Consider the following 27,417-nt stretch of genomic DNA (forward strand, 5'->3'; position numbering starts at 1 on the left):
TATATTTAATTACACTTAAAATAATTTAAATCAATCGCTACATTAAAATTTACCGTTATCCGATTCCTGACTGGATGCTTTCGATCCTTTCGATACGCGTTGCGTCTCGCCTTTATGAAGCACGTTATCGAGACTTATGCCGACAAAAGCCAATCGCTTTTTCCGTAGTACTTCGTTCTCGTGTCTCTTTGTTAACTGATCGAGTGTTTTTAATGTTTCCTGTAGCTTAGTCATCAGCAGATTCTTAAAAGATAATTTCGTATGCGAAATAAGTATGCGGAATTAAGTAACATATTAATTGACATGCAACATTTATATATTTTATTCATGTGCAAACAATTAATTCTCAAAGTAAGACAAACTTACATGCTGGCATGGCGGACAAAGCCAGTCGCCTTCAGGTATAAGCATAAGAGCTGGCCTGAGGCATGAACAATGCCAGCCCTTATCGCAAGAATCACACAAAAGAATCCATTCGGGATGATCAGCTTTGTCACATTTCTGACAGGCATACTCATCCTCAGCTTCTTCAACGTCGCTTTGGGCTAATAACAAATAAATGCAATGAAATTATGATCAAATATAAAAATATTACATTCTTTTTTAATGATGAACTTACCTTTCTGTGCAGTTCTAGCACGTCTTAACGGTTCAGACTCTTGGTCTTTTTCGAGATCGCTTTCCGGAGAAAACTCGTGATCACTTTTAAACAGTAAAGATCCTTCGCTCTCGATATCTTCATCTTCCTCTTCTTCGTCTTCGTTTTCATTTTCTTCGTCACTGCTAGATCCAGATGAGCTCTGCCATGGATTTGCTTCGTTAAATTTGGCTAGCATCTTTTTCTTTTTTCTCTTTCGACGTTTCTTTTTAGATTTCTTCTCCTTTTCATTTTCTTTTATGATAACCTCTTTTATATAATCCTCTTCACTTTCCGGCTACATGAAATAAAACAATATTATTGGTATAATGTACAATTATTTGTACAATCTATAGCTATAAAATTTTCATCTAATAACTTACTTTCTGCTTCTTTCTCTTTTTCTTCTCCGATTCTTTTTTCTCTTCCAAGTCACGCATAGTTTCCTCCTCGATTCTGCGTCTATCTGCTTGTTCTTTAATTTTCAGCTGTGCTATTCTTCTTGATTGCCTGACAGGCGTCTCATCCTGTCCTAGTCCTGGTGTTCCTGTTTCCAGTGAAATATCTCTACCTATTTCTAAGCCGAGCACCATTTTTCCTGTAAAAACGATTTTTCCATTTTAGTAGGTCTTTACGCTAATATTTTATCATATTCAATAAGTTATTGTTATATATATATATATATATGTTCTTACATATATATACTTACGTTTCTTTCGCCTCTTCTGCGTTGTATTCAAAGCATCATTAGAAGCCCCATCGGGATGAGCACCGGGCGATATTTCTGACGTTTGATCGCCCTGAAATTCCGCAAGTTTCGGTCGATTGGGACGTCCACCCCCTCGAAAACCACGCCTTCGTTTACCTCTAGGACGACCCCTGATCTTTTTATCAATCGGCATCGATTGCATAATATTCGGATCATCACTACCATCTTTAGCCGCGTGCTCCGTTGCGTTATCGGGATCACATTTTGCAGCCTCGTCTTCGGAACTCACCGCTACCTCGCGACTCTCTTCAATGGATTTTCGTAATTCTTTATCGGGCATACGCTTTGCGCGTAGCTTCATCCTCTTGCCGCCCATCATCTCTTCATCTTCTTGTTTTATAGCCCCATCCTCGGAATTTGACTCGTGAGCGCTGTTTCGCCGTTTTCGCGAAATCTTTGGCGTTTCCGTAGTGCTGTCTAATTTCCATCCCTCGTAAACCATTTCGGATGCCGGCTTTATACGGATACTTATCTTAGAAGCATCATCACTCTCGGTAATATTTTTCAAAGTGTCATCCTCGGTAATATTCTTCAAAGCGTCATCCTCGGTAATATTCTTCAAAGTGTCATCCTCGGTAATATTCTTCAAAACGTCATCATCGGTACATGCTAAAGGATCAGCTTCCTCTGATGGCACATTAAAAACGCCCTCGTTGTCCATGCCTGTCGAATCGCTGTCAGAATCTGCAGATAAATCGGAAACTTTACCAGGTAGAGTTTTCATCTCAACATTCTGGATTTCTAAAGATGATTCTTTTCTTTCCGCAATTTCCAAACTGATTTTAGAATCCTCTATCGCTGCAGCAGCCGTGCAATCGTTAATCGTGCCAAAATCGTTTTGAAACAATTGCGTCGTGGAGATCGCCGATGTTTTCGCTTCATCTTTGATTTGTGGTCTTAATTTTTCAACTTCGTTCAATGTATCTAAATTCTTAAGCGCTTGTATCTCGGTACTTACTAAATTTTCCAACGTCTTATCATCGGTTTCCAAGTACGGTGGCTTAGATTTTAGCGGAGGAACATCTTCCGTGTCTGAGGTATCGATCAATCTCTTGCTGGCTTCTTTCTTGATATCAGCTTTTAAAGCACTAACTTCCGAGATGGTCTCTTGAGCAAAAAATATCATCGATTCATCTTTCGTACTTAAAGGCGCAGTGAAATTCTCTGTACTTTTATTTACATTCAAGTTTACACTAAAAGGCTCATTTTGATTGTTACTATCCAAGTTATTAACATTTTCCATCTTCATAGACATCGAATTTGGATAATATAAGGCGTCTGAAGATACGCTGTCTTCTAATTTCGCATCTTCAAGATGCAATTTATCCGCAGCTAAAGCATTATCCAATTTCGCTGGCACAATATCCGATCCTGTTTGAATCGGTGGTAAACTCACCTCTTCCATGGATGGTTTAGTTAAACATTCTTCTTGCAATTTTACATCCCATTTATTGTCTTTAGCATAGTCCGTTAGATCTTCTTTAAATCTTTTACATGGAATAGGCAGTTCTTCAGCAATGTGTTCATTTACATTCTTCAATCTTACAATATTTTCCGTATCCAAACTGATGTTCAGTTTTTCGTCAATGTCTCTTATATGTTGCTCCTTTACATCAAATATATTGGTCACTTGATTATCCACAGCGTTAATTTCTGCATTTTCTTGGGCAAATGAAGACTTTCCAAATTTATTCACGTCGTTTTCGCCGAAATTACACACATTTTCGAGTGTTAAGCAATCTCTCTTTTCCATCACTTCATCAACTGCATCTTGAGAGTCTTGCACTGTTTTCATATTATCAATCAAATTATTAAAATGTTCTTTATTTTTCTCACTATGGCTAATAGACATCTCAAAATTCTTTTTTAGAACAGGTTCAGTTATCTCTTCAGTCATGATTGGAGCTACTAGCTTCGTCGCATCTGACACTTCCAATGTTTTGGAATTGTCAGTAATAAAAATATCGTGAATGTCTGTTTTTTCTTGAAATTCATCCTTATTTAAAGGCATTGTTGATTCGTCATTCAAACAATTTTCGATATTACTATCAATGTTGCAAATAGACATAACTTCTGTCTGCTTACTAACGATCGTAACATCTTCATTTAATATTTCATTAATTTTCGTTTGTGAAGATTCTTCTGCTTGCTGCTCAGATAATTTCTCTTGAGGTGTATCAAAGACTAAATTTGTGCTGTTGATGTCGTCTTTTTTGACAGATGATTTTTCGTGCATCTCTTCGCTAGTTTTTCGTTCCATCGAGACGGCAACATCATTCTTAGAATCACTTTGCGCCACATTAGGATCGAAAACATTATCGCTATCATCATTGGAATCACTATCGTAATTCGCAACTAGCGACTGTTTATTCTCATCCATTACCTTCCGTTGTGATTCTTGAGAAATAACATTTGTTAAATGTACATCTGATAGTTCAGTAGTTACAATTGTTGTATTTATCTCTGATTTTTCTACGATTTCGACAATTTCTTTACTTTTACTGAGATCGTAAATATCTTCTACTACTGTCATATCTTGTTTATCAATATTATAAGTTTTGCTTTGATCATCTTCGGCAAATTCTTTATTGTTTTTGGTTTGTACATCGGCTTCAGATGTCTCTTTCTCTGCGATTTCAGTTTCTATTGCAGTCTGAAAAGATTCTCGTTCAATATTTGTTACAACAGAAGCTTCTTTTTCGGAATCCATCATTACTTCCGGCTTTGCATCCTCTGGTTGTTCATCATTCATTGTAACTTCCTCAGTTTCTTTAAACGATTCATTAGACTCAGATACACGATCATCTATAACCATCTCTTCGTTCGAATCTTGATCGATGCAAGAACTGGGGTTCTCAGAAACATCGTCGACGTATTCACTTGTAGCCTGAACAATATTAGAAAAGTTTGTTTCTTTTGTAGTTTCGACAATATCCGATCTAGGCAGTTCAAAAATGTTTGTTTCAGGTATTATTTCTGATAAATTAAATGTAGAAGGTTTATCAGTGACAGATAACGTATTTTCAACTTTTTTATTGTCTATTTGCCCAGATTCACTTTGTTGAGATGAAGAATCCTGCACAGATACATCATCCGAACTGCTTATGGTAGGAACTAAGTCGTGTTTATCATTCTCTTCAAGAGCAGACTCCGAAACTGTCACAGAATCCATATCAAACACGGTATTGTTAACTTGCACATCGTTCAGTCCTTTCTCTTTAGTCTCTTCGGTATCACCGGATCCATCATCCTGCATCCCTACGTCCGACAATGCATCAGTTCTTTCGCTGTTCTTGTCGTAATTAACGCATAATGAATCAGCATCGGAACCGATCAGGCCTTTCATCTTCTCGTTATCTGTGTCAGTCGAATGATCTTCCTGACCGTCGATTTCAGAAAAATTGTCATTCTTATCACTCTGCTTGTCGCAACTCTCTCCAGCGGAATCGATATCGTTCTTTTGAAGGCTGTTTGCTTCCTGATAATCCTCGGATAATCTGGCTGCATTCGTGGAATCCAATAACTCGTTCGAATTGTTATCCTCGAATTCCTTAAGATCGATCAATTCTGCTTGTGAATCTTGAGTAAGAAGCGATAAAGACGAATGCGGTGTTGTCATAGACTCGATTTTCCCTTCGTCTTCCTTGAAGCTGTTTGAATTAGCAGACTGATGATTGTTCTCAATTTTACAGTTATCGATTGGTTTTTCATTTTTATCCTCTTTATCATCCGATAACTGTGACGTAATATCGTCCGACATTTCAAAAGGAATATCTTTTTGAGCTTGTTCCATGCTTTCAGGTTTTTCAGAATCAATAGACTGATCACATTGTGATGGCTCAACAATTCCACATTCTACTGGTTCAACTACGCTGGATTCACTAACTGAACTGATTTTAATTGGATCTTCTTCAGTCATACTTATATCATTAATACTTTCATTATCTGTTACTGCCTCTGATGTACTTGTATGAGTTTTTGAAAAATTATCTTCTTCCATTTCTTTGCTGGTACAAACAGATTCTTGTATACTCAGTTCTTTATTCGCCTCTATTGAAACTTTCACAACAGATGAATTAGTGGCATCACACTCGGATACATCGCTTGGTTCTATTGAGCTATTAATTGTTGAAGTTGTTTGTTGATCCCACGTGTTGCTTGATGCTTCAATTTTTTTCATGTCTTCACTATTATTTCCGCATGGAACACTGTCAGACTCCGAAGTAAACAGACCCGTTTTTAGCAAATTATTGTTTGTTTGCGCCAACTCAAAATCTTTTGTATCTTTATATGGATAAACAGTATCATCCACTGGTTTCGATGAAGATACACATTCATATTGCACAGTATCTGTTTTATCATGCGCAGATGCGATCAAGCTTTGCTCCAATTCTAATTTATCGGCTTTCGAGGTATACGAGATACAATTGGGACCAAAAAAAAATCTCGGTGGAGAATTGGCGATTGCTGGTTTGCATTCGTTATCCGCTATTTCGGGAGTACCCGGCTCGCGTGAAACTATGCTACTCGAATCGTTTTGTACATTGTCTGAATGTACCATAGATAGTTCAGAATTTGTACATTGTTCGGGTGTCTGTGAGATATCTAGTTGACACGACGATATAGAAGAATCACACTGCACGGATTCTTGAAGCTTAGAATCGCTTTCCTGTTCCATTGTACTCGTACTCTTTAAACTTACATCGGACACTTGCAATTTAACACTATCTTCGATGGTGGTTTCACTTCCTGTGTTTACAAAATTGTTGTCATCTATTTTGACGTCCTGATTTACATCAGCAGAATCTTCGATTTTAATTGGCGATTCTATATCCATGTTCAATAGTTTTTGCTCTGCATTGTCATGTTTGTAATCATTTGTATTTTCCTTCAGTGATATGTCTCCTTCCACGTGTGATATGATACTACTGTCACATTCTGTTTTCTCCTCCGGTTTTCCCACGTCCCACCTAGATAACCTTTTGACGGGACCAGTTGTACTTTTAGGTATTATTTGGACGCCCAACGTCTGCTTAAACTTTGGCTTCTCTTGCATAGAATCTACTATTTGACAATTATCGTTTACACTTAAATTAGATTGCGGATAGTTTCTATTTAATTTTACAGGGGTTTTGTTCGACACTATCGAGCCCGTAGACACCTCGTTCTCGGTTAAAACCTTACTCTGCGATAATGTCGCGGTAGCTGAATCAGGTTCAGTTTTTGATTCGTTGCTTTCTTTATTGTCAGTGGACGTGTCGTCACCGGGATTACCTGTCGCGCATTCCGCGCCGGAACCCTCACCGTAAAAAAAAATTGTCGGTTCTTCCACAGCCTCTCCGACAATGGGATTCACCGCGTCACAATCACTACCAGATCCTTCGCCTTGAACCATCATCATAGGTTCCTCGATAGCCTCGCTCACCTCATTCCTCCAATTGCCGCTCATCATCGGTCTCTTATCTATGGAGCCTCTGATTGGAATTACGTCCGCTCTTATCCTCTTCAACATGTCTTGCTGCACATCGTCACCCTCTAGGGGACGTTTCAGTGGTACGGTGTTCATCCTCAAGGAAGTAATCTTGCTAGGATCGGGAAGTATCGTATAGCTCGGTAATCTATGCTCATCCTTGACGGGTAATCTAGCTGTATTGTGATACGGCGTCGATGACATCTCATACGCGGTGAATGGCATTTGCCGCTTGCTCAGATCTGCCACCATCGCATGGTTGCGCATCATCACGCTACGTGCATCGTACGGTAAATTCGGTATTTCCGGTTTGCTCAGCTTCTTTGTGCTCAGGTCCATCTCTCGATGCTGGAAGTCCTGCGTCCGGTAGCCCGGGGAAGGCAGATCCATTGTCTTCCCCAATTTTCGACTAGAAAGATCGATTCCGGAAAAATCCATCGGCCTGTTCTGCTCGCTTGCGCTCTCCCAGCTACGCGGTGATGTCGATAAGTCTATGCCTCTATGGCCCCTGAGAGTTGCCGATTTTTCAGATTGATTTCTTGAGCAAAAGTCTTGCGGCAATCTGTCGTCCTCTCCATTCATGGTACTTCCCAATATACCGCCGGATCTTGCTAGAGATTCCGCTATCTTTTCCAACGATTTTGGTCCGCTTGGCTTCTCCAGTTTTTCTGACTGTATCCTCACAAGATTAGCAGCCAGTTGATCTATTGGCTTGACAGATAGTTTGCTGTGTGCCATGGAAACAGAATCCGTGGAGGAAAAAAGTACACTACTTTTGCCAGATAATTTCTCGAGCGATTTCATAACAGGATCTGTCATCTCGTCAGAGGCACCATATTTTCTCGTCGCGTTTAACAGTGCAGTGACAGGTGTCGTTGGACTTAGCAACTTTTCTTCCGGTGTCTGTTTCAACTCCGAAATATTCACCAGTTTCAGTGGAGACGAAGTAATAACAGGCGTTTCTATCGATTTTAACGGTGCCGATTCTTCAACCTCGGATTTCACGATATCTACTACTGTCTGTTTATGTATAATCGCGGGTTTGCTCTCCGATGCTAAAGAATCGGACGTTTCGTCGGTAGCCTCTCTGCGGCTTACGTCTTCTGATATTACATCCACCTTCATGTTTAGCGTTTTAAAATTAGATGCTGATAATGTAGATGAAGTGTTTATACATCTTGATTCTATGCTCGACGTTTGTACCATTTCTTGAGAATCGTCTTCTTCTGTAATCTGCTTGGAACTTTCGTCATTTGTTACATCTTCCTCTTCCGCATCAATATCTTCTTCCTCGTCATTTTCAGCTTCATTAGTATCATCTTGATCTTGATCCTGATCATGTTCATCTTCAAACTCGTCACTTCTGCCATTCGGTAGCTGTTTATCGTTCATCTCGTTTGCTTCATCTTGAATGCCATTCTCTTGCACAACTTCGTCTTCCAGACTTGGTGATGTCGTTACTTGACCAGTGTCTATTATAGGTTTTTCAGAGATTTCTAAACTGTTGCTATCCTCGTTAATTGGTATAGCTCCAATTTCGCCATTCGACAAGGTGTTTATGAGACTAACAACACCCTCTCGATCCCTAGTACAAAGAATATAAAATATGCACCATTGATAGATTGAATTAATAAAAAAAAATAATAATTCAAAAGCATATTATTGCTTCTAATCTAGTGTGTAATAAAAAACTTACTGAGCTACTAGTTCCCAATTCTCTTCGTCTAAATCTTCCCTATAAACCCTTATGTTGCACTCCTCGTCCAGCTGACACCAATATGCTAATCCACTTTTGTCCTTTCCTAATGGTTCCACACGTAATTCATCAGCTGCCAATTTATTCACTTCATTCTTAAATTTTTGATTTAAGTCAAATTGCGTTTCCAATAGTACCTAGAATACAAAAAGGGCTTACGCATGAAAAAATGGATTAATCTTTTAATCTTATAGATAAAAAAAATATAATTATATGATTCATACTTTAAGTAAACGCAGTTTAACAGCAATGCGAGCCTTTTTGTAACCAAAGCGTTCAAGTTCCCATCCATCTTGATTAGAGTACGTGTGGCAAAACTTGACTAGTGCCCGTTCCCATTTTTCTGGCGACACAGTTTTACGCGTTTTACGTAACAACTTGATGTGCAGGTCTATTAATTCTCGTGACACTAAAAAGAGTATATAATAATAAATTTGTAAGAATCACTATCAATCAAATACAAGGAAAATTTTTAATTGAAAAATTCTATATTGACCTAATATAACAATAAATAATTTATGTCAAAGCTTTTCCAGAAAGTGTAATATTTAATGTAATATTTATTTAACATTTTATTTTTCAAATGAATATAATTGTAACAATGACACTGATACAGAAACTAAAATAACATAAAAATATATCTGATAGATTTCATTATAAATGTTACAGAAAAGCAGTTCAAGGTTAATGCTAAATTTAAATGAATGAAAATACAAGTAATGTGTGAAAAAACACAAAACAGAACTGTTCTGTTTCCATAGAGTAGGTTTTTCATCTGCGGATTCACGGTCGTCGTATACAAGTCTCACACTGCAACGATCAATGACATTTCTCCGAAATTGGAGTAAGCCGGCGTCGCTTGTAACATGTATGTAATCACGTGTAACCGACAAGTTGACAACAAGGAAGGTGGCAGCACGCGGCAGAATAACAACAATGTAAAACCTATCTCGCGTTTATCTGTCATTAACAACGGTTAGTTTAGGAAACGTGTTCGTTACGCCAAACGTGTCGGCGCGAAACGTGAAAGGAAAGGACGCGCGAAGAGGACGTTTCGCGATCACCTTCATCTATCTCGCGCATCAAAACAAAAAGCAGCGGTCCCGTGTGCCGTGTCCACCGTCCTCGCTCGTCATTGCGCGTTCAAAGAGAGAGAGAGAGAGAGAGAGAGAATAGTGAGAGGTACGATCCGTTTGCCGGAACGAATCGACAAACGGAAGAAAGAACGAGGCTCGCAGTCGAAGCGGAGTCGTACGAAGGAAACTAATGGTACGGCGCTTAGACGACTGGCCTTTTGCGGGGGCGGGTCGCTGTCGTTCCCTCTCTCGCACCTTTTCACATATATTCTATTCCCCTCTCTCTCTCTCTCTCTCTCACACACCGTCTAGAGCGTATATACACGTCCGTGTCTACCGTCCCTCCCTCCCGCGCACACGAGAGCACATACACACAAGCTTAAAGGAAGAGACCGCGGTAAAGACCCACCTTCCTGCGTGTTCTCGAGCATCTCCTGGAGTCGCGCGATGTCCGGATAAATGATGCCGCAGGATTTGCCGAAGCAGCCAAGGAACGAGCAGATCACCGCGAAATTTGGGTCACTCGCGCAAGAGGCTTCGTTATCGGACGCCATTTTTCCGACCGCTTCTCGCCGTTGGGCCCCGTCGCCACCGCCGTCACCGCCACTGCCACCGCCACCACCACCGCCGCCGCCGCCGCCGCCGCCGCCGCCGCCGTCGCCGTCGCCACCGCCGTCAAACAGGCGATACACACTACTACGCTAAGCGGCTTGCCGATGGCTTGCCGCGCATCCCATTTTCCACTACACTTTAACGGGTACCGATCAACAGTGGCCGTATAACGTTAACGAGCAGCGTGCTACGTGAAAAATTTCACGCGTTTCAATCGTCGCCGAGCAGGTAGTCAATCGGCCGCCGGTCGTCTCGACGCCGACGCTTACCGCTTCCTCGCCGCTCTCGTCTTCCTCTACCTCGTCGTTGTGCGTTGTGCGCGCCCTTGGTGTCTTCGCGCGCGCCTCTACCTGCCACTCGCGCGCCAACGAGGAGGGGAAGAGCCACAACACACGCACACACGTTCACGGGAGGAATAGAAAGAGAGAGAGACGGAGGTGCTTATTCCTCCGCCCTCTCTCAAAAAGTAGACAAGTAAAAAGAAGCGGCGCCGCCGCCTCTCTTTCTCTTTCTCTCTCTCTCTCTCTCTCCCTCTCTCTCACACTTTTTCTCTCGTACACTTGTATCTGTCCTCTTGTCTCTCCTTCGCTTTGCTCTCGCAACTTTTTCACGAATCACGGACACAGACACATCGCGCGTTAGAACTCTAATGCGCGTTGTTTCCTTCTCTCTCTCTCCCCCCACCCCTCTTTCCTCTGAAACTCCTTCCGTTTCACACCATCTCTCTCTCTCTCTCGCGCACAATACACACACGACGTTTCGCTCCGTCGATGCCGAGAGCGCGCGCGGGCGTGCGCATGCACGCACGCACGCACGTACGTCGCGACGACTACGGCGATGTTATTAGCCAGGAAAATACAGCGCGTATAATCCACGCTCCTCGAAACGGATATCGCGCACTGAACGGGAGCACGGGACGAATTTCGCTCCTTGACTTTTGCAGACCTCGCGTCCTAGAGTCCTAGACGAACGTACGCGCGTGACGCCGCGATCGCCGAGTCACCGGTGCACACGAGCGGCGCAGTAACGACCACCACGACGACGGCGAAACGCATCCCCCTTCCTTGTCGCGCACAACACGGAGCACTGGACATCGCCTCTCTTCGGGATTGGAAACATTCGGGGAGGGGTTCTCAACCTAGACGACGGAGCGCGGTACAATAGGGTCAGGATCGTCTGTCGCGGGCGCCGTTATCTTAATAAAATAATGTCAAATTTATATTGTTAAACTTTGACATTCTGTTAAAATTATTCCATCTTTTTTTTACGTTTTATATGGAATTATTTTATTTAAAAAATATTATTGTTTATGACATATCGAGTGTTATCGAAGCTTGTAAAAAATAGTCGATTGCTAAAATCACATGAAGTCACCTCGTAATTGCATTCTCCACATTTTCGTCAAAATCTTTTAATGCTAGTATTTTTACGTATATCGCTAATATGTAGGGGAAAAGTCATCTAACAGAATTTAAAAAAAAATTAAATATTTCTAATAATATTATATTATATGTATATTATATATTTCTAATAATATTATAAAATAATATTATATTTATTTTATTCTATTGATGTTAAAAACTTTCGAGTATTTCCAAGAATATATTTGTAGGATTCAATAATAATTCGTAAGATCAAAATTTAGAAATATATATTTAGATCTAAATTTATTATGAAAAAAAAAAATACAAACGCGAACGATTAATTCGAGGATATATACATAACGCGTATATTGTTTATTGTCAGATGAAGAGTCGTAAATGGCATAGGTTCTCAATCGATTTGATCGGCCCTGTGATTGTACCTGGCGGTCTTTAAGCTGCGTCCACGACGTACATCTCTTACATATACATCCCTGCCCTCCTCCCCTCTCCCCCCTACCTCTCTTCCTTTCTGTGATTATTATCTTCCTAATCACGCACGAGGCCGACTAGTATTGGCGCATCGTTTTTATCGTCACGTGCTCATATATTCTGCCATCGAAAACGAGAATGAGCGGAAAGAGCGCGAAAAAGGACTCGTAGACTAAAATCAACTAAATGTAAAATGTGTCAGTCCCTCACGTTTGCTCCACCGAACGACGTTCTCGCTCGATGACGTATCTGCGCAGTTCGCGACATTCGGAAAGAGCGCGAAAAAGGACTCGTAGACTAAAATCAACTAAATGTAAAATGTGTCAGTCCCTCACGTTTGCTCCACCGAACGACGTTCTCGCTCGATGACGTATCTGCGCAGTTCGCGATGTCGCATGAAGAGCATGAGCACCGTGACACAGGGCGACATTAAGATCTCTAAGCGCCCTTGCGCATCGCACATGACGGAGTTATGCTCGTTAAAAGTTGTATCGTTGATCTTCGAATAATCGAGACACACTCCCTTACGAGTGTCTTTCTATATAAATCGAAAACGATAATCATTGAAACGTGAATATATATATTATAAGCAACATGTTTAGGATTTATCGCGGGGCACTCAAGGTCCAGCTCGCGAACATTCCTGCCGACAAAAAGGGGAAGGACGCGGGAGGAGACTTGATCGCTCTTGCGAGAGAGCGCACGCTTCTTTCAAATTTAACTCCCGAGATGATCGCGACTTCCACAAGCAACCAAGCCTGATCTCCTACGTACAATTGCTCGCGTGAGATATATTTTTTTTTTCCATCAGCTGTCGTTCGTGTTACACGTGCCTGTGTGGCATCAACTTTCAAAGATATGCTCCGAGAATGTAAATTAGCTACAAACCGGAGCATCGCATAATCCAGCGGATTTTATGTTTGATATTTCGCTACGATAGAAAACAGAGAATTTTTGAAATTTCTAAAATTTTTTTATTTGATAATCAATTATGGATATTATTTATGTATTTTTCTTGCTCTGGGAAGCCCCCATAGTATATTTTTAGACTGTAATCAGCATGCATTCTTCTGCGCCTTTGTAATGTCGAGAAAATCTGCGAAATTACATCGATTTTTAATCCTAATGAAAAGAACTCTCTCACACATATACGCATACGTTCGATTCGTGCATTTCGAGAGACGGAATATACGCCGCTTAAAGGGACACTATTTTGAAGCGAGAATGTGCAGTGGCGTTGCCAATGGGTCGAGTTTTGCGATCGATCGGCGTCGAGAGGAGGCGTCCGAATATCCGTCTCGCGGAAATCGAACGGGCTTGAAAAGGAATTGAATTCATGGGCGATGTCGCGAAAGTATAATGAAAAAATTTGCGATCTCTTTTTTTTCGGGGATTCAGCTTCCAAAAGGAAGGAACTACATGCGAGAATGTCTAGGTGTGTCAACGGATTAAGTTATTTATCGATTGGCGCGCGTAGCCCACCCCTGAGAATTATCCGAGAACGCCCATGGGCGCGACGATTCGATCGATCGCGAAGTCGAGACGAGAGAATGATCGCCGAAAATACGTTCGCAACTTGTCGGATTAAAACTTTCCATACTGCAGTCGTGTAAAAATTGACCTTGCCTCAATTGTCGCCTATCGTTTAGCAAAAGTTAACATAAAGATCATTTTCGCGTAGCTACGGCATCGGGATCTGAACTTATTGTTAGCGAGATATTATCCATCTCCAGTACTTTCTATATACTTACAATTAGAGCGAAACTAGCATAGCCCTTTCAAAAGAGAGAGAGAGGCGGAGAAAGGAAAAGTGTCGTATTGGGATACGACGAATGCCATGATCAATTACGCCCCGGATACTGTGAGAATATCACATATCTGCATATAGGCTGTGTTGTTCCGTTTTAACGTATAGTACATCATATATGAATAAACATATATGTATACATATATATAAATAATTTTTTTTCAATAAAAACTGCCAGTCTTTATATTGGAACATATAGATAGATAAGAGGAAATCTATAAAAGAAAAAGATTTACATAGGTGCAATAATAGAATAAAATCTCTATTGAACTATTAGTATGCAGCGTAAAATCTACTCTTGATCGAAAGATCAAGCAAGAATCAAACGGTTATTAAATCGTTTTTAAAACGCGGAACTTATCAAAGACGATATCGCAACGAAAATTAATTCGCGGGAAATATAGGAATATTCAACAAGTGGTATATATATGTCCTTGTTTCTTTATACATAATTTATATGTATTATTTATACTAGGCTTTTTTACTATTATCAACACACTTCAACACACGTGGTATTGATATGAAATACCTTCATTATATAGAAAACAGTCTTTATTCTTGAATGAAATTTTTGCAGCTCATAATTAACAACTTTTAATAGTTTTATATATAAAGTTATATTTATATTGTATATACAATGTACACTGTGTATGCTATAGAAAAATCTTACTTAAAAAAAAAAAAAAGAATTATATCCTAGATATAGACCGTTGCATCCCACAACTTTCTGCCATAGTGTTTTATACAACAACGCATTTTTTTGTACCTGAGGTTAACTACTTTCCTGCACATCCTCTGCTGTACACTATCCCATCGTTTCACATTTCGTTCGAGATATCTTTAAATTAAATCACATTGGTCGAATACTCTAGCACCTAAAAATCTAATATTGGCACTAATAGTGTCAATACCAAAAATTTTTTTCTTATTCATATTTTTTTTTTCACAATAACTGTTGATTTAGCATTGAAAACTTTAACCAATCAGCTGTTGAGAAAATATTTGGAATGCAAGCATTTCATATTAAAAAATATATGTGAAGCGATGTACTGTGTAATCGACTATGTAAAATGATTTTAAGCATGTTTTTAAGTTATAAGCTCGAAAATATTTGCCGAATTGATTTGCTTTCCACATTATGCGTTCTATTTAAAAGCACAAGCAATTTCATGATGTGGATGTCTCAACAATATATACAACTGTAGTAATGTTAATTATAGCTCCAGAAAAAAATTTACATAGACTTCATATATAATAACTTCAAAAACATTTTATATTTTAGTCATCTCAATGTTTGTGATAATCAATTTGTAACAATATTCATAGAAGCATAATTTGTGTATTTATAAAAGTACAATATGTATAAAATAGATAATGGTTTATAGACTATTAACAGCACTAATCTTTGTGCTGAATTGCGCGCACATTCTTTATTATTACTTAGTAACTGATGCTGCACACAAAAATGACTATATATAAGATGAATGTTAGACAGCGACTAACACAATCAACATGCTCATTTAAAAAGAGCTTATGTTTCAACATTATATGATTCCAGTAATGAGTTATGAATCATTAAGAAAAAATAACAATTGTTTAATTGTCTCTCATTCTTTTCATATAAAAATTAATGTATATATACATTTATTACAAAAAGGAAAGAAGATCTATATTTTATAAAGATAAGCTTAGGATATATGTATTAGGTTGAGTTATAAACACAGAAAAATATAAGAAATATTTCTTTTTTTGAATAAATAAATGATCCAAGTAACTCAATCTGATAAGATTAAATTTGATCAAAAAATTATTTTATAAATTTTATTTTGAGTCGGTAACAGGATCATCATTTAATATTTATCCATTTGTTTCCTAATTTAGAATTTTTATGCAATTTAATCTAATACATATATAATCTATCTGCAGAACTGATTATATTGATATTAAACTGGCTAACATTATGTGGAAAGCAAAATAATTTATATAGTTATATATTGTTATGTATTTATATATCAAATTATTAACTGTATCTGACCAAAAAATTTAGGAAGAGACAGAACTCTACCAAAAATTATTTAATTTTTATATTTTGTACAGTATTCACCTAATAGAAATAATTCATGCTTAATAAAATATAAAATGGACATTAACATTTTATGTGACAAATTTTCGGTTTCCTAAAACTATTCATTATAAGACTGTGTTAGTAATGAAAATGGCAGACTGTTATTTTGTATTTATGGAAGCAAAATACATAAAAAAAAAGAATTTGTTTTTATAATTACTTCTGGACTCCACAACATGATAAAATTTACTATAAATAACAAAGCTCCAAAATTTTGTGGTATAAAGAAACAAATCTGATTTGCGAATCATGAAACTGAATATGAAATCTATACCTGTACAAAATCACTTAGATGCTATTTGCGCTGTGATGTTCTTCAGTTGTTGCTTATATATTTCTGCTTCTTTCTCTTTCTCTTGCAATTGTTTACGATATTCAGCGGCTTGTCTTCGCGCTTCTGCTAATTGTTTGCTTAATATTGCTATATCTGTTATTGGTTCTATTTCCGGATCTTCTTCAATTACTTCTTCTATATCATCATTCAATTGTAAAACTGTTGGTTCCGTGATCTTAGTTGGAAAACTCGCAATTTTCTGCAATGTAAAAATAGCAATTTTCGTGTATATTTGCTTGTGCATTATTTTATTTTACATTAAAAATAAATAAATAATTTTACCTCCTTCAATGAAAGCGAGTTCTTGATTTCAGTAACAGTAGGTACTGTTGTAGTATTAGGAATTGTTGTAACAAATAACTTGGCTGTTTTGTTATCTACAGCAGATCTTTTCAAAATGTTTGGACCCCGAGCAGATGTATTAGAATTTGAACTTAAGATTTTGGATTGGATTTGATCTGTTCTAATTGCTATAACTTTTCTCGCTGTCCCTTTTCTCGAAGCAACTTGAAGGCGCTTAATCTGCGAACCTTTCGTCAAATTTAAAGCAAGTTTTCCAGCTTCTGTAAACATGTATTATTAACATGAAAAATAGCATGCGCTGACAAATATGTTTTTAATATATATGTATAAAAGAAAGACAGACCTGTCAAAACTACTGTTCTCCCACTTTCCATTGCATTCTCTACAATAGATGATTCATCATCCATAGGTATCATTGTGATTCCATGTGCTTCTAATAACCTAAAATGTTTACCAATACTTCCTATCGACATAATATCTTTATGTTTTTTACTATTCATAACAGTATTTGTATCAATCATTTCAACATCCTCAGTTTCTTTATCTTGTTCACCATCTGTGTTGTTTGGTGATATGGAAATTTGGTGAAAGATCATTTTTTGCTTTTTCTCTATTTGCACAGTAGAAATTGTAAATTAATACATAAAATAGAAACCAAAATTACTAAAGTAGATGGAAAAATATTTGTAGGACAGCATTACCTTGAGAATGTTTGCGTTTACGTTGTTGCTTTATTTCAAACTTGTACTGTTCCTCTTCGTGTATTATCGAACTTTTGCTATTATTTTCAGCTTCTAATTGTACTAAATTATGAGTAGCTACTTCTAATTCTGCAGAATTAGCCTGACTCTGTTGATGAGCTTGGATACCTATTATTTCTCTTTGCTGTTGCAGTATATCCACTAAGTCTAACCTATCATGCTCTAATGCAAGACTGATTGGAGTTTTATGGAATTTACTAGTCGCATTCGTATCAGCTCCATGATCTAATAAAATGTGCATTACATCTACATGCTCATGTTCTACTGCCCAATGTAATGGAGTCATTTTCAGCTGTAAGAAATGCTCGTATTATAATTGTAACAAAAAATCAATAAATCTGTAATCCACATTTTGTTATTATGTACCATGTCTCTACTATCAACATCTGCTCCATAGTTAAGCAACAATTGTACCATCTGATGATGGCCTTCGTATGCTGCCATATGTAATGGAGTTCTATCAACCTTTGTCCTAGCATCCCTTGATATTCCTGCTCTAAGCAGAACTTCAGCAGTCTCTATATGATTGTTCTGTGCAGCCAGGTGAAGCGCACTTGTACCAAGCTAAAAGATAAGGATATACATCATATTTATGTTTACAAGTTAAATATACAAATACTACATAAATGTTGCATTGTACCCAATCTGTAGTAAACGGTGCGCCTCTACACATGAGCTCGCGAACAGTCTCAGTGTCTCCATTTTTTGCGTTATGTAGAAGCTGTTTTCCAAGTTCCACCATGGTCGAGGCATCTTGGGTTCTCGAATGAGAAGAGACATTGCAATCGAATAGTTCAACCTGATGACAATTGTAGATTATCATTAGATATTAACAATAGCTAAAATTATTAAGATAGTACACGCTTTACACACTTATATTTTATACACAAAAGTCGAAGAGGGACACTTACTGGTATGACAGTGTCCGTATCCAGACTCTCGATATCGTTAGCACATATGCTCTCTTGCATAGATTGCATTCTTGCGTGTCAAGATCAGTCGCCTTCGTGCAAACGGGCTCTGAAACAAAATTATCCATGATGGTAACGATCAACGTGAATTCTCCCGGACGAACGAAGGCAGCTGCGAGAGCGATTCATTTTCGGGCGTTAGTTACTGCCATTCGACCTTGGGTCACCGAAATCCGAAAGTGGGCCATAAAAATAACGAGCTCGAATCGACGAAAAACACGTAAGACACGGCGCGTTTGATTCGCGCCACGTTGTGCGTCGCGTGCGCGTGGTATGTTTATTTCTCGAAATCTTCGCATCGCTACAGGATGTTTTTATTTCGCCGTCTCGGGGTCGCGAGGAACTTCCTGTTCCTGTTTCATCGAACGGAAGTCCCATGCCATAGGCCCTGCGGTTTCGTGCCCAAAAAAAAACTAGCCAACCGCGATGGATCGAAAGGGGATCGTACTTACGATCGGCGCATTATTTCTCGTCTTTTTCGCGATTTTTACGACGATCCTCCGAGTCGGGGGCTCGACGTCCGCTGGAATTCTTCCTCCACACAGTCTTTATGGTCACGGTAAAGTTTCGTGAAAATGGCGGCGCATTGGCGCCATTCCTAGCATCGTCCGGCTCAGGTGGTAAAAACGTTTCCCATGTATACGACAATGCCACAAAATATATGTATCTTTTTCCACACTGAACTCTACATATACTAGAAGGCGCTCTAGCGCTCCAAATGCGATGCGAGAGAGATATAGCGATGTCGGATATAGTTTCTTTCAGTGCAGTTAAATCAGAAAATTGTTTATCTTACATTCTATAGAGAAAGAACTAGGAAATCATAAACTTATTTATATATTGGAAGCATGAAGGCAACGTGTTTGTACAATGGAACAATAGAAAAAAGAATTTTTTTTTCCTTGTCCGATTCATTTTTTGAACGAATATTTCATTACTAATATCTAATACATTATCTTATAAAACGTAGGTCTAGATAGATCGCATTATTTTATAATTGTTGGATCGAGAGAAAAGGACCATGAAAAGAGAATATGATTATCCTTGAATAGTGCAAAATCATATCTCGAGATGAAATATTTGGCAGCATTAGTGAATTCCTTTTCTGTCTCTTTTTCTCTCTCGCTCTCTCTCTCTCTCTCTCTTTCTTTTCTTTTTCTTATTTTCTTTGTCTTCATCCGTCATGACTCGATGTTCAATTTAGCTTTTTCCTGTCTCGCAACTGACCCAGAATCGTGAAGATAACGGAGTAGCAAGGTGCAACAATAACGAATCTTTATACTACAACACAAATGTAACTTCGACGATGAGATGAGAAACGATGCGAGTAGAAGAGAGAACATATTCGTCGTGAGCATGGTGTAAGTCGCACATATACACATATACATGAGTGTGTACAGATAGATATCGATTGTGTGCGGCTGCGGCTCATTACCGTAATTGACATTATCGCGGTACCACGCGTTAATTCAATTATTTCGACGACATTAGCTCGCATATTCGACCGTGAAAGGTTCAAAAAATAACAAAAATGCTACTTTTTTCCTGAAAGTTTTTCGAACGAGATAAATAATCGGAAAATAGTATATCTAATAATATATAAAATTAATAAGGTTTTTGCATTGAAAGCTATATTTTTTTACAATAGTGTCAATTTTTTTGCAAGAAAAATGTATTTTTTATTTTAAATCCCACTCTAGAGATAATTTACAATTCGCAATAAAATTCTATCGGTATTTTTTAAGTAGAAAAGAAAAGCAAAAAAGAGGGAGAGAAGTGTTATATTGATAAAAGTTTTCTTTTTCATTCTAAATTGTACGCATGTTTAATCGAAACGAAAGAGAGAGAGAGAGAGAGAGAGAAAAAGAGAGAGGGAGAACAATCTATATATATTACGTCTATACTATAGTATATATGTATATATACTCTATGCCTATGTTTTGATTCTCATATGTTTTTGTCTCGTGTTGTCGCCTTGTCGCTCCGTGCGTACTTCAAGACGTATCGCGTCACTTACATCGCAGTCGGTCACCGTATCGTTTCTCCTCCGGGGAGTGTATTTTACTCATTAATATAAAAGTGTCGGAAGTGTCGAAACGAAATACGATCGCTGCACGTTCTATTAGCGAAGGCAATCGTAATTGATAGCGTCCTTCGATATTCGTAGATACATTGCGTTATCTGAATCGACGACATTCGTCAACACGCCGTCGACATAAACATTTTTCGGAGTATTTACGCGTGACTTCACGCGTTTAGCAAGCATGGTACGCGCGATCAAGCGTATCAAAAAGTGCGTGATATGAATGGACATTCGTATTAAGATATGTCGTAATAATTAACGGTTTCTTCCTGCGATATCGGATACTCGGATTCGTCGTTTTATCTCGCGTCGTGACACGATACGCGGTTCCCCAATAAGCAAAATAATATTTTTGAAAATGTTTTTAAAAACATTTTTAAAAACATTAAAATAATAGTTTAAGTTCTCTTTTAATCATTAAAAAATGTTTATATTAACATCCAGTGAGCAGACAATATTTTTTAAACGTATTTTTAATATTATTCATTAATTATATTGTATAATTAATGAATAATAAATATTAAAAATACGTTTAAAAAATATTGTCTGCTTATTGGATTTTAATATAAACATTCTTTTAATAATTAAAAGGCAACTTAACCCATTATTTTAATGTTTTTGAAAATGTTTCTCAAACATTTTTTAAAAATATTTTTAAAAATTTTGTCTGCTCATTGGGTCGGCGTGTAAAGTGTGAAGTTGCCGCATAATTCGGAATTATTAAACATTATTGCGCATGTAACCGACGTCAGGACGCAAAGAATCGAGATCGCTCCCTTTCCCCCTCTTGTGTTTCGCGTTATTTACCTACATGTTATAAGTGAGTCGCACGCGTGTAACGAAATGATCAATTACTGTCATATAGCGGTAATTAGCATGTGCAATTGGTTCGTCCATGCAATTTACGCGAGTGAGTGCGTGGTTCGATGGAGCGCCGTCTTAAAGAGAGCAGTCGGAGATGTCCAGGCCAACTAAATACGCGGAAAGCAGTAAATTCACCTTTGGTGAGTAAATTTACCATTTAAATTAACTGTATCGGTAACGATTCGATAGCAGAACGCATAATTCGAATTAAATACTAAGAAAATAGCAAGTTTTTAAAACGATATATCGGTACAAATCGTCTATAAAATCGATAAATTTTAAAAGATTTATTTCAAATTTTTATCGAATTATAGATTGTTAATGTACATATATATACAATTTTAATTTTATTAAATTATAAGAAAGAAATAAACCTTTTGTGATAAATAAAAATTCTTCAATATAATCTTATTTTCATGCAATAAATATTTAGAATAAATATTTAGAATTGTATATATATACGTGAAAATTAATTTAAATATTCCTAAAAATTTTTTATACAATACGGATGCAAAGATAAACAACTCGATTTAGCTTTTGATTTAAAAGCAAAGTTCCGTCAATGTCTTTAAGCCAATCTCTATTTGCTTGATGCAATGCGTCGATATGCTCTAATCAAGCGAATACATCCAGAGTCCAATATTTCCGCCCGATTATCAAAGTCTGATTCACTCGGTGTGTTCTGCCAATCACTGGTAAGCAGAGTCACTCACACATTCGAGGGGATTGTCTGAATATCTGACACGAGTAGTATCTGATCTAGTGGATATTCAAAACTCATTGTTAGCAATTTTTACTGCTTTATCACAATGATGCATTGTTCTATATGCATATATATAACATTTAAATTGTTTAAATCTTTCTTTTCCATCTTCTCTATATAAATTTGAACTGAAACTGTTATATTTCAGTGAATTCATATTGCATTGTTATAAATACACAAAATTAACTCCCTTGCGTGTATTCTGTAATATTGAAAATTGAATTCGGCCAAATTACGTTTTCAATTCGTGCACATCTGGCGGATATACATATACATATATATATATATATCCGCCAATTTGAGGCGAAAATTATGTATTACGAGCGCACAAGACTGACAACATATAATGAGATAACCCGTATGTAATTTTCCGATATACGGAAATTCGGAGGTAAAGCGTATAGTCTCAGAATTTCGCAAGGGCCCCCGGATTCACGAGCAGCCTCATTTTCAGAGCATCTTATCGATGTATGCGAGTGAAAGCTGGGTCAGAGCGAGAGGCAATTGCATATACATATATAACAGAGCGCGCTATCACGTGCGTGCACCGCCATATCGCGTTAACCATTCCTTATATCGTAATCTAAGGAGGTGGATGGCCGCACGATCGCGTTGAGCGAGCTTGCATGCTTTCGTTTTACGAGAGTAGTTGGGACGTACGTATGTGTGTGTGTGTGTGTGTGTGTGTGTGTGTGTGTGTAGGTTGGTGGCCTCGTGAATTTCTCACGAGGGAAAATGCACGACGGTGTCGCGCGATGTCGTGCTTTTCCCGCGATGAGGGAAACAAGGATCGCTTACCGCTTTCGCTTCATACACCTTGTCGTCTTAAATTTTGAAAAACTTTCCGGATTAAAATTTCCCTCTGTCTTTCTCTCTCCGCGAGAGAGACTTTCCGAGAGAGTAAATCGTGCCGTAAAAATAAAACTGCCAGCGCATATGGTGCAAAACTATGGCAAAGAGCAAAGATCGATCGGCTTTTTTTGTGTTATGTTTTATTTAAGATCGTACGGAAGATCGTTGGAAAACGGAACGACGATTCTAAAATTACTTTGTGAAAAAAGAAAACTTTGTTAACTTGATGTGAAGTGATAATTTTGAATGCTTTTCAGTTGACACATTTTTCGTCAATTTCCTCGAGAATAAAGATTTTCAAATCTATAGGATATTTATAATATACATATTTTTATTAGGTTCTTGCAATATAAATATTTGATCAATTTCAAAATCTACAATTATGTGTATATTTGTTACTTTCCACTAAATTATCAATCGCGAGTATTGTGATGGATTTATTACGAACGGTTAATTAAAATTTACTTAACGATCGAAAGCATAATAAAAAAAAGAAATAGCCAAAATTATGAATATGTTACATCGGAATTAAACGCTATTATAATGGTTCAACATACTTATGTACACTGCAGCGAGTCGCGATGCAATGGCATATTTTTAAGCGTGTTTTACACGATGTTTTATTTTACTTGGTGACTAATATAGTATGCATTAATGAAGAGGTATCATGTATTTTAGAACACTGCTAAACTTTAGTTTACTTTTTTTCGTCGCCAACTAGCACGCTACTCCAATTGAAATATTCAAACTTTACCAACGGTTCTAGAGAGTACTACGTTTTATTATCTGCTAATCTTTTCATAAAAATATTATAGATTGCAATCAACACGTTTTTGACTAGCAGGCAGATCTCGGATAAGCTATGATACGAACACGAATTGTTTAAAAGCTCACTTTAGTAACCAACATATTTTGTCAATATATTAGTTAAATTGTAATAAAATAAAGAGACCACAAACACACTGGATATAACATTAGTATGTGTGTGTGTATATCTATTTAATCTAAAAATATTATCATTAGGGTAGCGTACATACAGAATAGTTCTTTCTCTCTAACTGTTGATTTTTAGCACGCCTTTGAATAAACACGCTAGTAAAAAAAAGAAACAAAACATGCCTTCAAATGTCAAGTATGCCTTACGCGTAGACGCGTGCATGCCCCTCGTTCGCGTTCGTGCCGTGTATAAGTAGTCGATTATTACGCCTTGCGTTTCATGCGGCGTTTCAGAAACGCGCTGCGGGATCCAGGAAGTGCTGCACGGGAAATGAGATTCTTGCGTGAACAATACTTGACCCGCTCGGCGCGATATAGATGGTACGTATGTGTGTGTGTTACGTCACGCGCGCGCGGAGAAGAGGGCACGAAACCGAATTGGCATTCGATGATTCACGGAATTTGCGCTTCACTATTGTAACGCGGCGTCGATATCGTGCCGTCTCGGTATTTCGCCGTTCGTTCAATTTTTCTTGTTTTCTCTCTTTTTTTCATTTTTTTTTTTTTTTTTTTTTTTTAATATCTTTATATTTTAATTATTGCAAATTAATTTTTTATTATTTTTAACTTTTTAAATAATAGATTTGTTTTTTTTTTTTAGCGATGTTCGATACAAACGTAGAATTTCATGCTTTCCAATAACTATGCAGTAGAAGCGGCGATACGTTTGTTTGTACTTACATTGATTTCGCGAAGATCGTATAGCAATATACGAATCGGAAAAAAATAAGCTAAAAATATATTGCTTTTTTGTTGCGCGATATTCTAGTTTCGATCAGTAGAATCAATATTTTTTTCGACAAGGAACGAAAATAACTTACAAGAAATCGCACTTTCTCTACCGGAAACTCATCGATGAGTTTGCTGAATAAATGAAAATAATAAAAACTATTTATCTTAAAATTTCAAGACTTAAAACTATCACACACACACACACACGGTATGTTAAATCGGTTAATCATCCGTGACCTTGGTTAGATCGCTCTGTAGATTAATAGTCCGTTCTGTCAGATTGAACAAATTAAAGTCGACGCGGTATGTTTAAGAGTAACTTAGCCGGGAGGGAAGTTATTTCTTCGTCTTAACAGGCCGCTTCTTCTTTTTCTCCTCGGGTCGATACGGCCCCAACTTCCGGCGCACCATGACGCCCCGCCACCAAGCTTGGATCCTGATTGTGCAACGTTGCACGTGATCCTCGTGTTCCTTCTGCCTTCGGAGTGCCTCCTGCTCCGCGAGATATGTGTCGATAAATTCTTGATTGCTGCAGTACTGTAACAAACACCGTGTTTCAGTGCGAGTTTACTGGCATATCTTGTCAAACTCTTTGTGTCCTTCTTCGGAGAAGTAAGCATAGAATATATGAAGCTTTTCTTTTATGTGACGGTCGTAAACCTTCATAGACAATACGAGGAGGATGAATTTTGTACAATATATGTGTGTGTGTGTGTGATTAAAAGCAAGGAATAAATAGCAACATTTTTTAGAAAATCGGATATTATTGATGCATTATTAGAATATTACATGAGTTTAATGAGTTTAAAATGTAAAACAATATATTAATTGTCGTTTATGAATAATATCTGTTAGTTTTTTATTTAATAATAAAAATTTGTGAAATTTATATAAAATGATTTAAAAATGTTCTTTTCAATTTATTGCAAGTATTATTAATTTATTAATATATTATTAGAAATTATAGAGAATTCGTATTAAAATATAATTTCTTTTTTTAAAAGCAAGTTAAAAATGTGAAGTAAAATCTTTTCATAATTGAGTTTTCTCTCTCAGTTGCACTACAAAAAAATATTCCATCTCCTATGCTGTACATAAAAAAAAAAAAAATCTGAGAGAATTAGATAATGTGTATATATAGACTTTCGGTCAACGGGTAAATCCTAGCTTAAATGTATATGAAATGTATCGTATATGAAAGGCTCTCAGGGGCTTAGGATTCGCGAATACCGGCTATTAATAATGATCATCGAGACATTTCTGAGTCTCAACCTGACGCGAATTATCGATCAACCGACAAAACTTTAGCGCGCCCTTTAAACTCGGCCGAACCAAATTACCCGAGCTCGATTGCCGATAGGCTTATAGCGAGAAACGTGATGCGGTAAATTAAGCAGTCATACAGAGAATACAAAATAAGATTGTGATTGTGCTTGTTGCCTAGTCGGAAAATCCTCCTTATCCGGCAATTAAGATTTATAGTGGAGGTGGCCAAAATAACGAGCGGCAAAATACAAATTGAATTACATTTCTGTACCGTTTCTGATGCCCGGGGAATGAAATGAAAATATTTCTCGTACCGTGCCGTAGTTTTCTAATCATTACCTCCGTTGTAAGCTGCTCCAAGTATTTTCGAGCATCTTCTATCTCATAGCGTAATTTGTGAATCTCTTTCTCATACATTTTCTTCTCTCGATCATACCTCTCCTGCCATCGCTCGATTCGTTTCTCGATGAACTGTATAAATTCAAAGCAAATATTTTTGTCATCTATGTAAGGGTGCTAGAGTTGAAATTTTCTCGATGAAACTTATTTCAATTAAATTACTTAACGTTCAGCAAAAATACTAAATTTCTGTTAACACACACATACTCGTTAAAAGGAATCTTAAAACGCTCTAATCTCCAGAAGAATCTTTTTCCGCAACATTTTCAGCTTTTCCGCAAAAGAATTTACTGGCTTAAACGTCTGCTTTAATTTTAACGACGAACCCTTTTAAGACTTAAATATTTGAGTACACAATTTATCTAAAACTTTTCTAATATGCATTTTAAGAGGAAAAAATCGCAAAAAAATTTACGCTCACCGCTGTACGCCATGTCAGATAACGTATTAATTCGTTATTCACGCAATTCTCGTTTTTTTCGCGTACGTAATAATTATTTAAAGTCTTTTCCAGCTCGTCCATCTTTAATTTGTAACGCAGTACGTTTTGCTCTTGACGTGCCGTCTCCCAAGCTCGGACGTATCTCATTTCCACGTCCTTAATTAGTTTTAGTCTCTCCTTCTCGTCCTAAACATTTTGTCCACAATTTTGTTCAGCGTGGCCTCACTTATACACATAATAAATAGCAGTTAAGGAGGAATTGGACGGATCAGTTACGTCAAAAGTTAATAAATCTAATAAATTTCAAGATTCATGAATTTGCTATTGCGCAAAGCACTTTTTTAGTCTTTTAAAATATAAAATCATTATTAATTATTAATTTTTAGTTAAAGTAAAGATTTACCCTGTAGAATGTAATTTAATTTAAAAATCATAAATATTATTTTATATCAAACTAATTTTTTTTATAGTGTCTGTACTATCACAATTTTAACTGTACACAAAAATTCATGAAAATAGAAAGTTTAATTCTACAGAGCAAATCTT

At 37.4% G+C, this 27,417-nt stretch overlaps 4 protein-coding genes across 10 annotated transcripts in view; 1 reads left to right on the forward strand and 3 right to left on the reverse strand.

The window, feature by feature from the left end:
- The window catches only part of LOC115246198, a 17,890-nt gene extending 7,561 nt beyond the window's left edge, over positions 1-10,329 (reverse strand). Inside the window, 8 exon segments of the mRNA XM_029824865.1 lie at positions 54-243; positions 367-545; positions 620-935; positions 1,021-1,235; positions 1,347-8,461; positions 8,573-8,769; positions 8,857-9,041; positions 10,118-10,329. Coding sequence (XP_029680725.1) covers positions 54-243; positions 367-545; positions 620-935; positions 1,021-1,235; positions 1,347-8,461; positions 8,573-8,769; positions 8,857-9,041; positions 10,118-10,262 — 8,542 coding nt within the window. The 5' untranslated portion in view covers positions 10,263-10,329.
- A 4,185-nt stretch (positions 10,330-14,514) lies between these two features.
- Positions 14,515-19,098, reverse strand: LOC115246200 (ankyrin repeat domain-containing protein 50). 2 transcript variants are annotated; one of them, XM_029824867.1, is made up of 8 exons: positions 18,927-19,098; positions 18,415-18,523; positions 18,144-18,302; positions 17,870-18,067; positions 17,444-17,795; positions 17,086-17,352; positions 16,722-17,002; positions 14,515-16,638 (listed from the first exon to the last, which is right to left on the reverse strand). In XM_029824867.1, the coding sequence occupies exons 2-8, from the start codon at positions 18,481-18,483 to the stop codon at positions 16,390-16,392; spliced, it is 1,575 nt and encodes a 524-aa protein (XP_029680727.1). In that variant the 5' UTR covers positions 18,484-18,523; positions 18,927-19,098; the 3' UTR covers positions 14,515-16,389. The 2 variants fall into 2 exon arrangements, with proteins under 2 accessions (XP_029680727.1, XP_029680728.1); XM_029824868.1 differs by lacking the exon at positions 18,927-19,098 and adding an exon at positions 18,632-18,831.
- A 1,364-nt stretch (positions 19,099-20,462) lies between these two features.
- Positions 20,463-27,417, forward strand: part of LOC115246202 (acetylcholine receptor subunit alpha-like) — a 100,198-nt gene continuing 93,243 nt past the window's right edge. For 2 of the 6 annotated variants that reach the window (XM_029824874.1, XM_029824876.1), the window contains exon 1: positions 21,149-21,561. The gene's annotated coding sequence lies outside the window, so the exon portion shown is untranslated. Of the gene's footprint in view, positions 20,768-21,147; positions 21,562-27,417 lie in introns of those variants that run through there. The other 4 variants (XM_029824870.1, XM_029824871.1, XM_029824872.1 and 1 more) reach the window with 4 other exon arrangements.
- Positions 24,620-27,263, reverse strand: LOC115246205 (dynein regulatory complex protein 9-like). Its single transcript, XM_029824879.1, has 3 exons — positions 26,851-27,263; positions 26,370-26,501; positions 24,620-25,301 (listed from the first exon to the last, which is right to left on the reverse strand). Exons 1-3 carry the CDS (start codon positions 27,016-27,018, stop codon positions 25,101-25,103), a joined length of 501 nt encoding a protein of 166 aa, XP_029680739.1. The 5' UTR covers positions 27,019-27,263; the 3' UTR covers positions 24,620-25,100.

Source organism: Formica exsecta, unplaced genomic scaffold (genome assembly GCF_003651465.1).
Source record: "Formica exsecta isolate Colony F162 unplaced genomic scaffold, ASM365146v1 scaffold140, whole genome shotgun sequence".
NCBI lineage: Eukaryota > Metazoa > Arthropoda > Insecta > Hymenoptera > Formicidae > Formica > Formica exsecta.

Excerpts from the sequence above, each read along its gene's own strand:
- LOC115246200 (XM_029824867.1), bottom strand. The coding sequence starts at position 18,483 with ATGCAATCTATGCAAGAGAGCATATGTGCTAACGATATCGAGAGTCTG. Across the intron at positions 18,303-18,414 it reads ATACGGACACTGTCATACCA|GTTGAACTATTCGATTGCAA; the intron begins GTAAGTGTCCCT and ends AATTGTCATCAG. Across the intron at positions 18,068-18,143 it reads CACCGTTTACTACAGATTGG|CTTGGTACAAGTGCGCTTCA; the intron begins GTACAATGCAAC and ends CTTATCTTTTAG.
- LOC115246205 (XM_029824879.1), bottom strand. The coding sequence starts at position 27,018 with ATGAGATACGTCCGAGCTTGGGAGACGGCACGTCAAGAGCAAAACGTA. Across the intron at positions 26,502-26,850 it reads ATCTGACATGGCGTACAGCG|TTCATCGAGAAACGAATCGA; the intron begins GTGAGCGTAAAT and ends GAATTTATACAG. Across the intron at positions 25,302-26,369 it reads TGGAGCAGCTTACAACGGAG|TACTGCAGCAATCAAGAATT; the intron begins GTAATGATTAGA and ends TGTTTGTTACAG.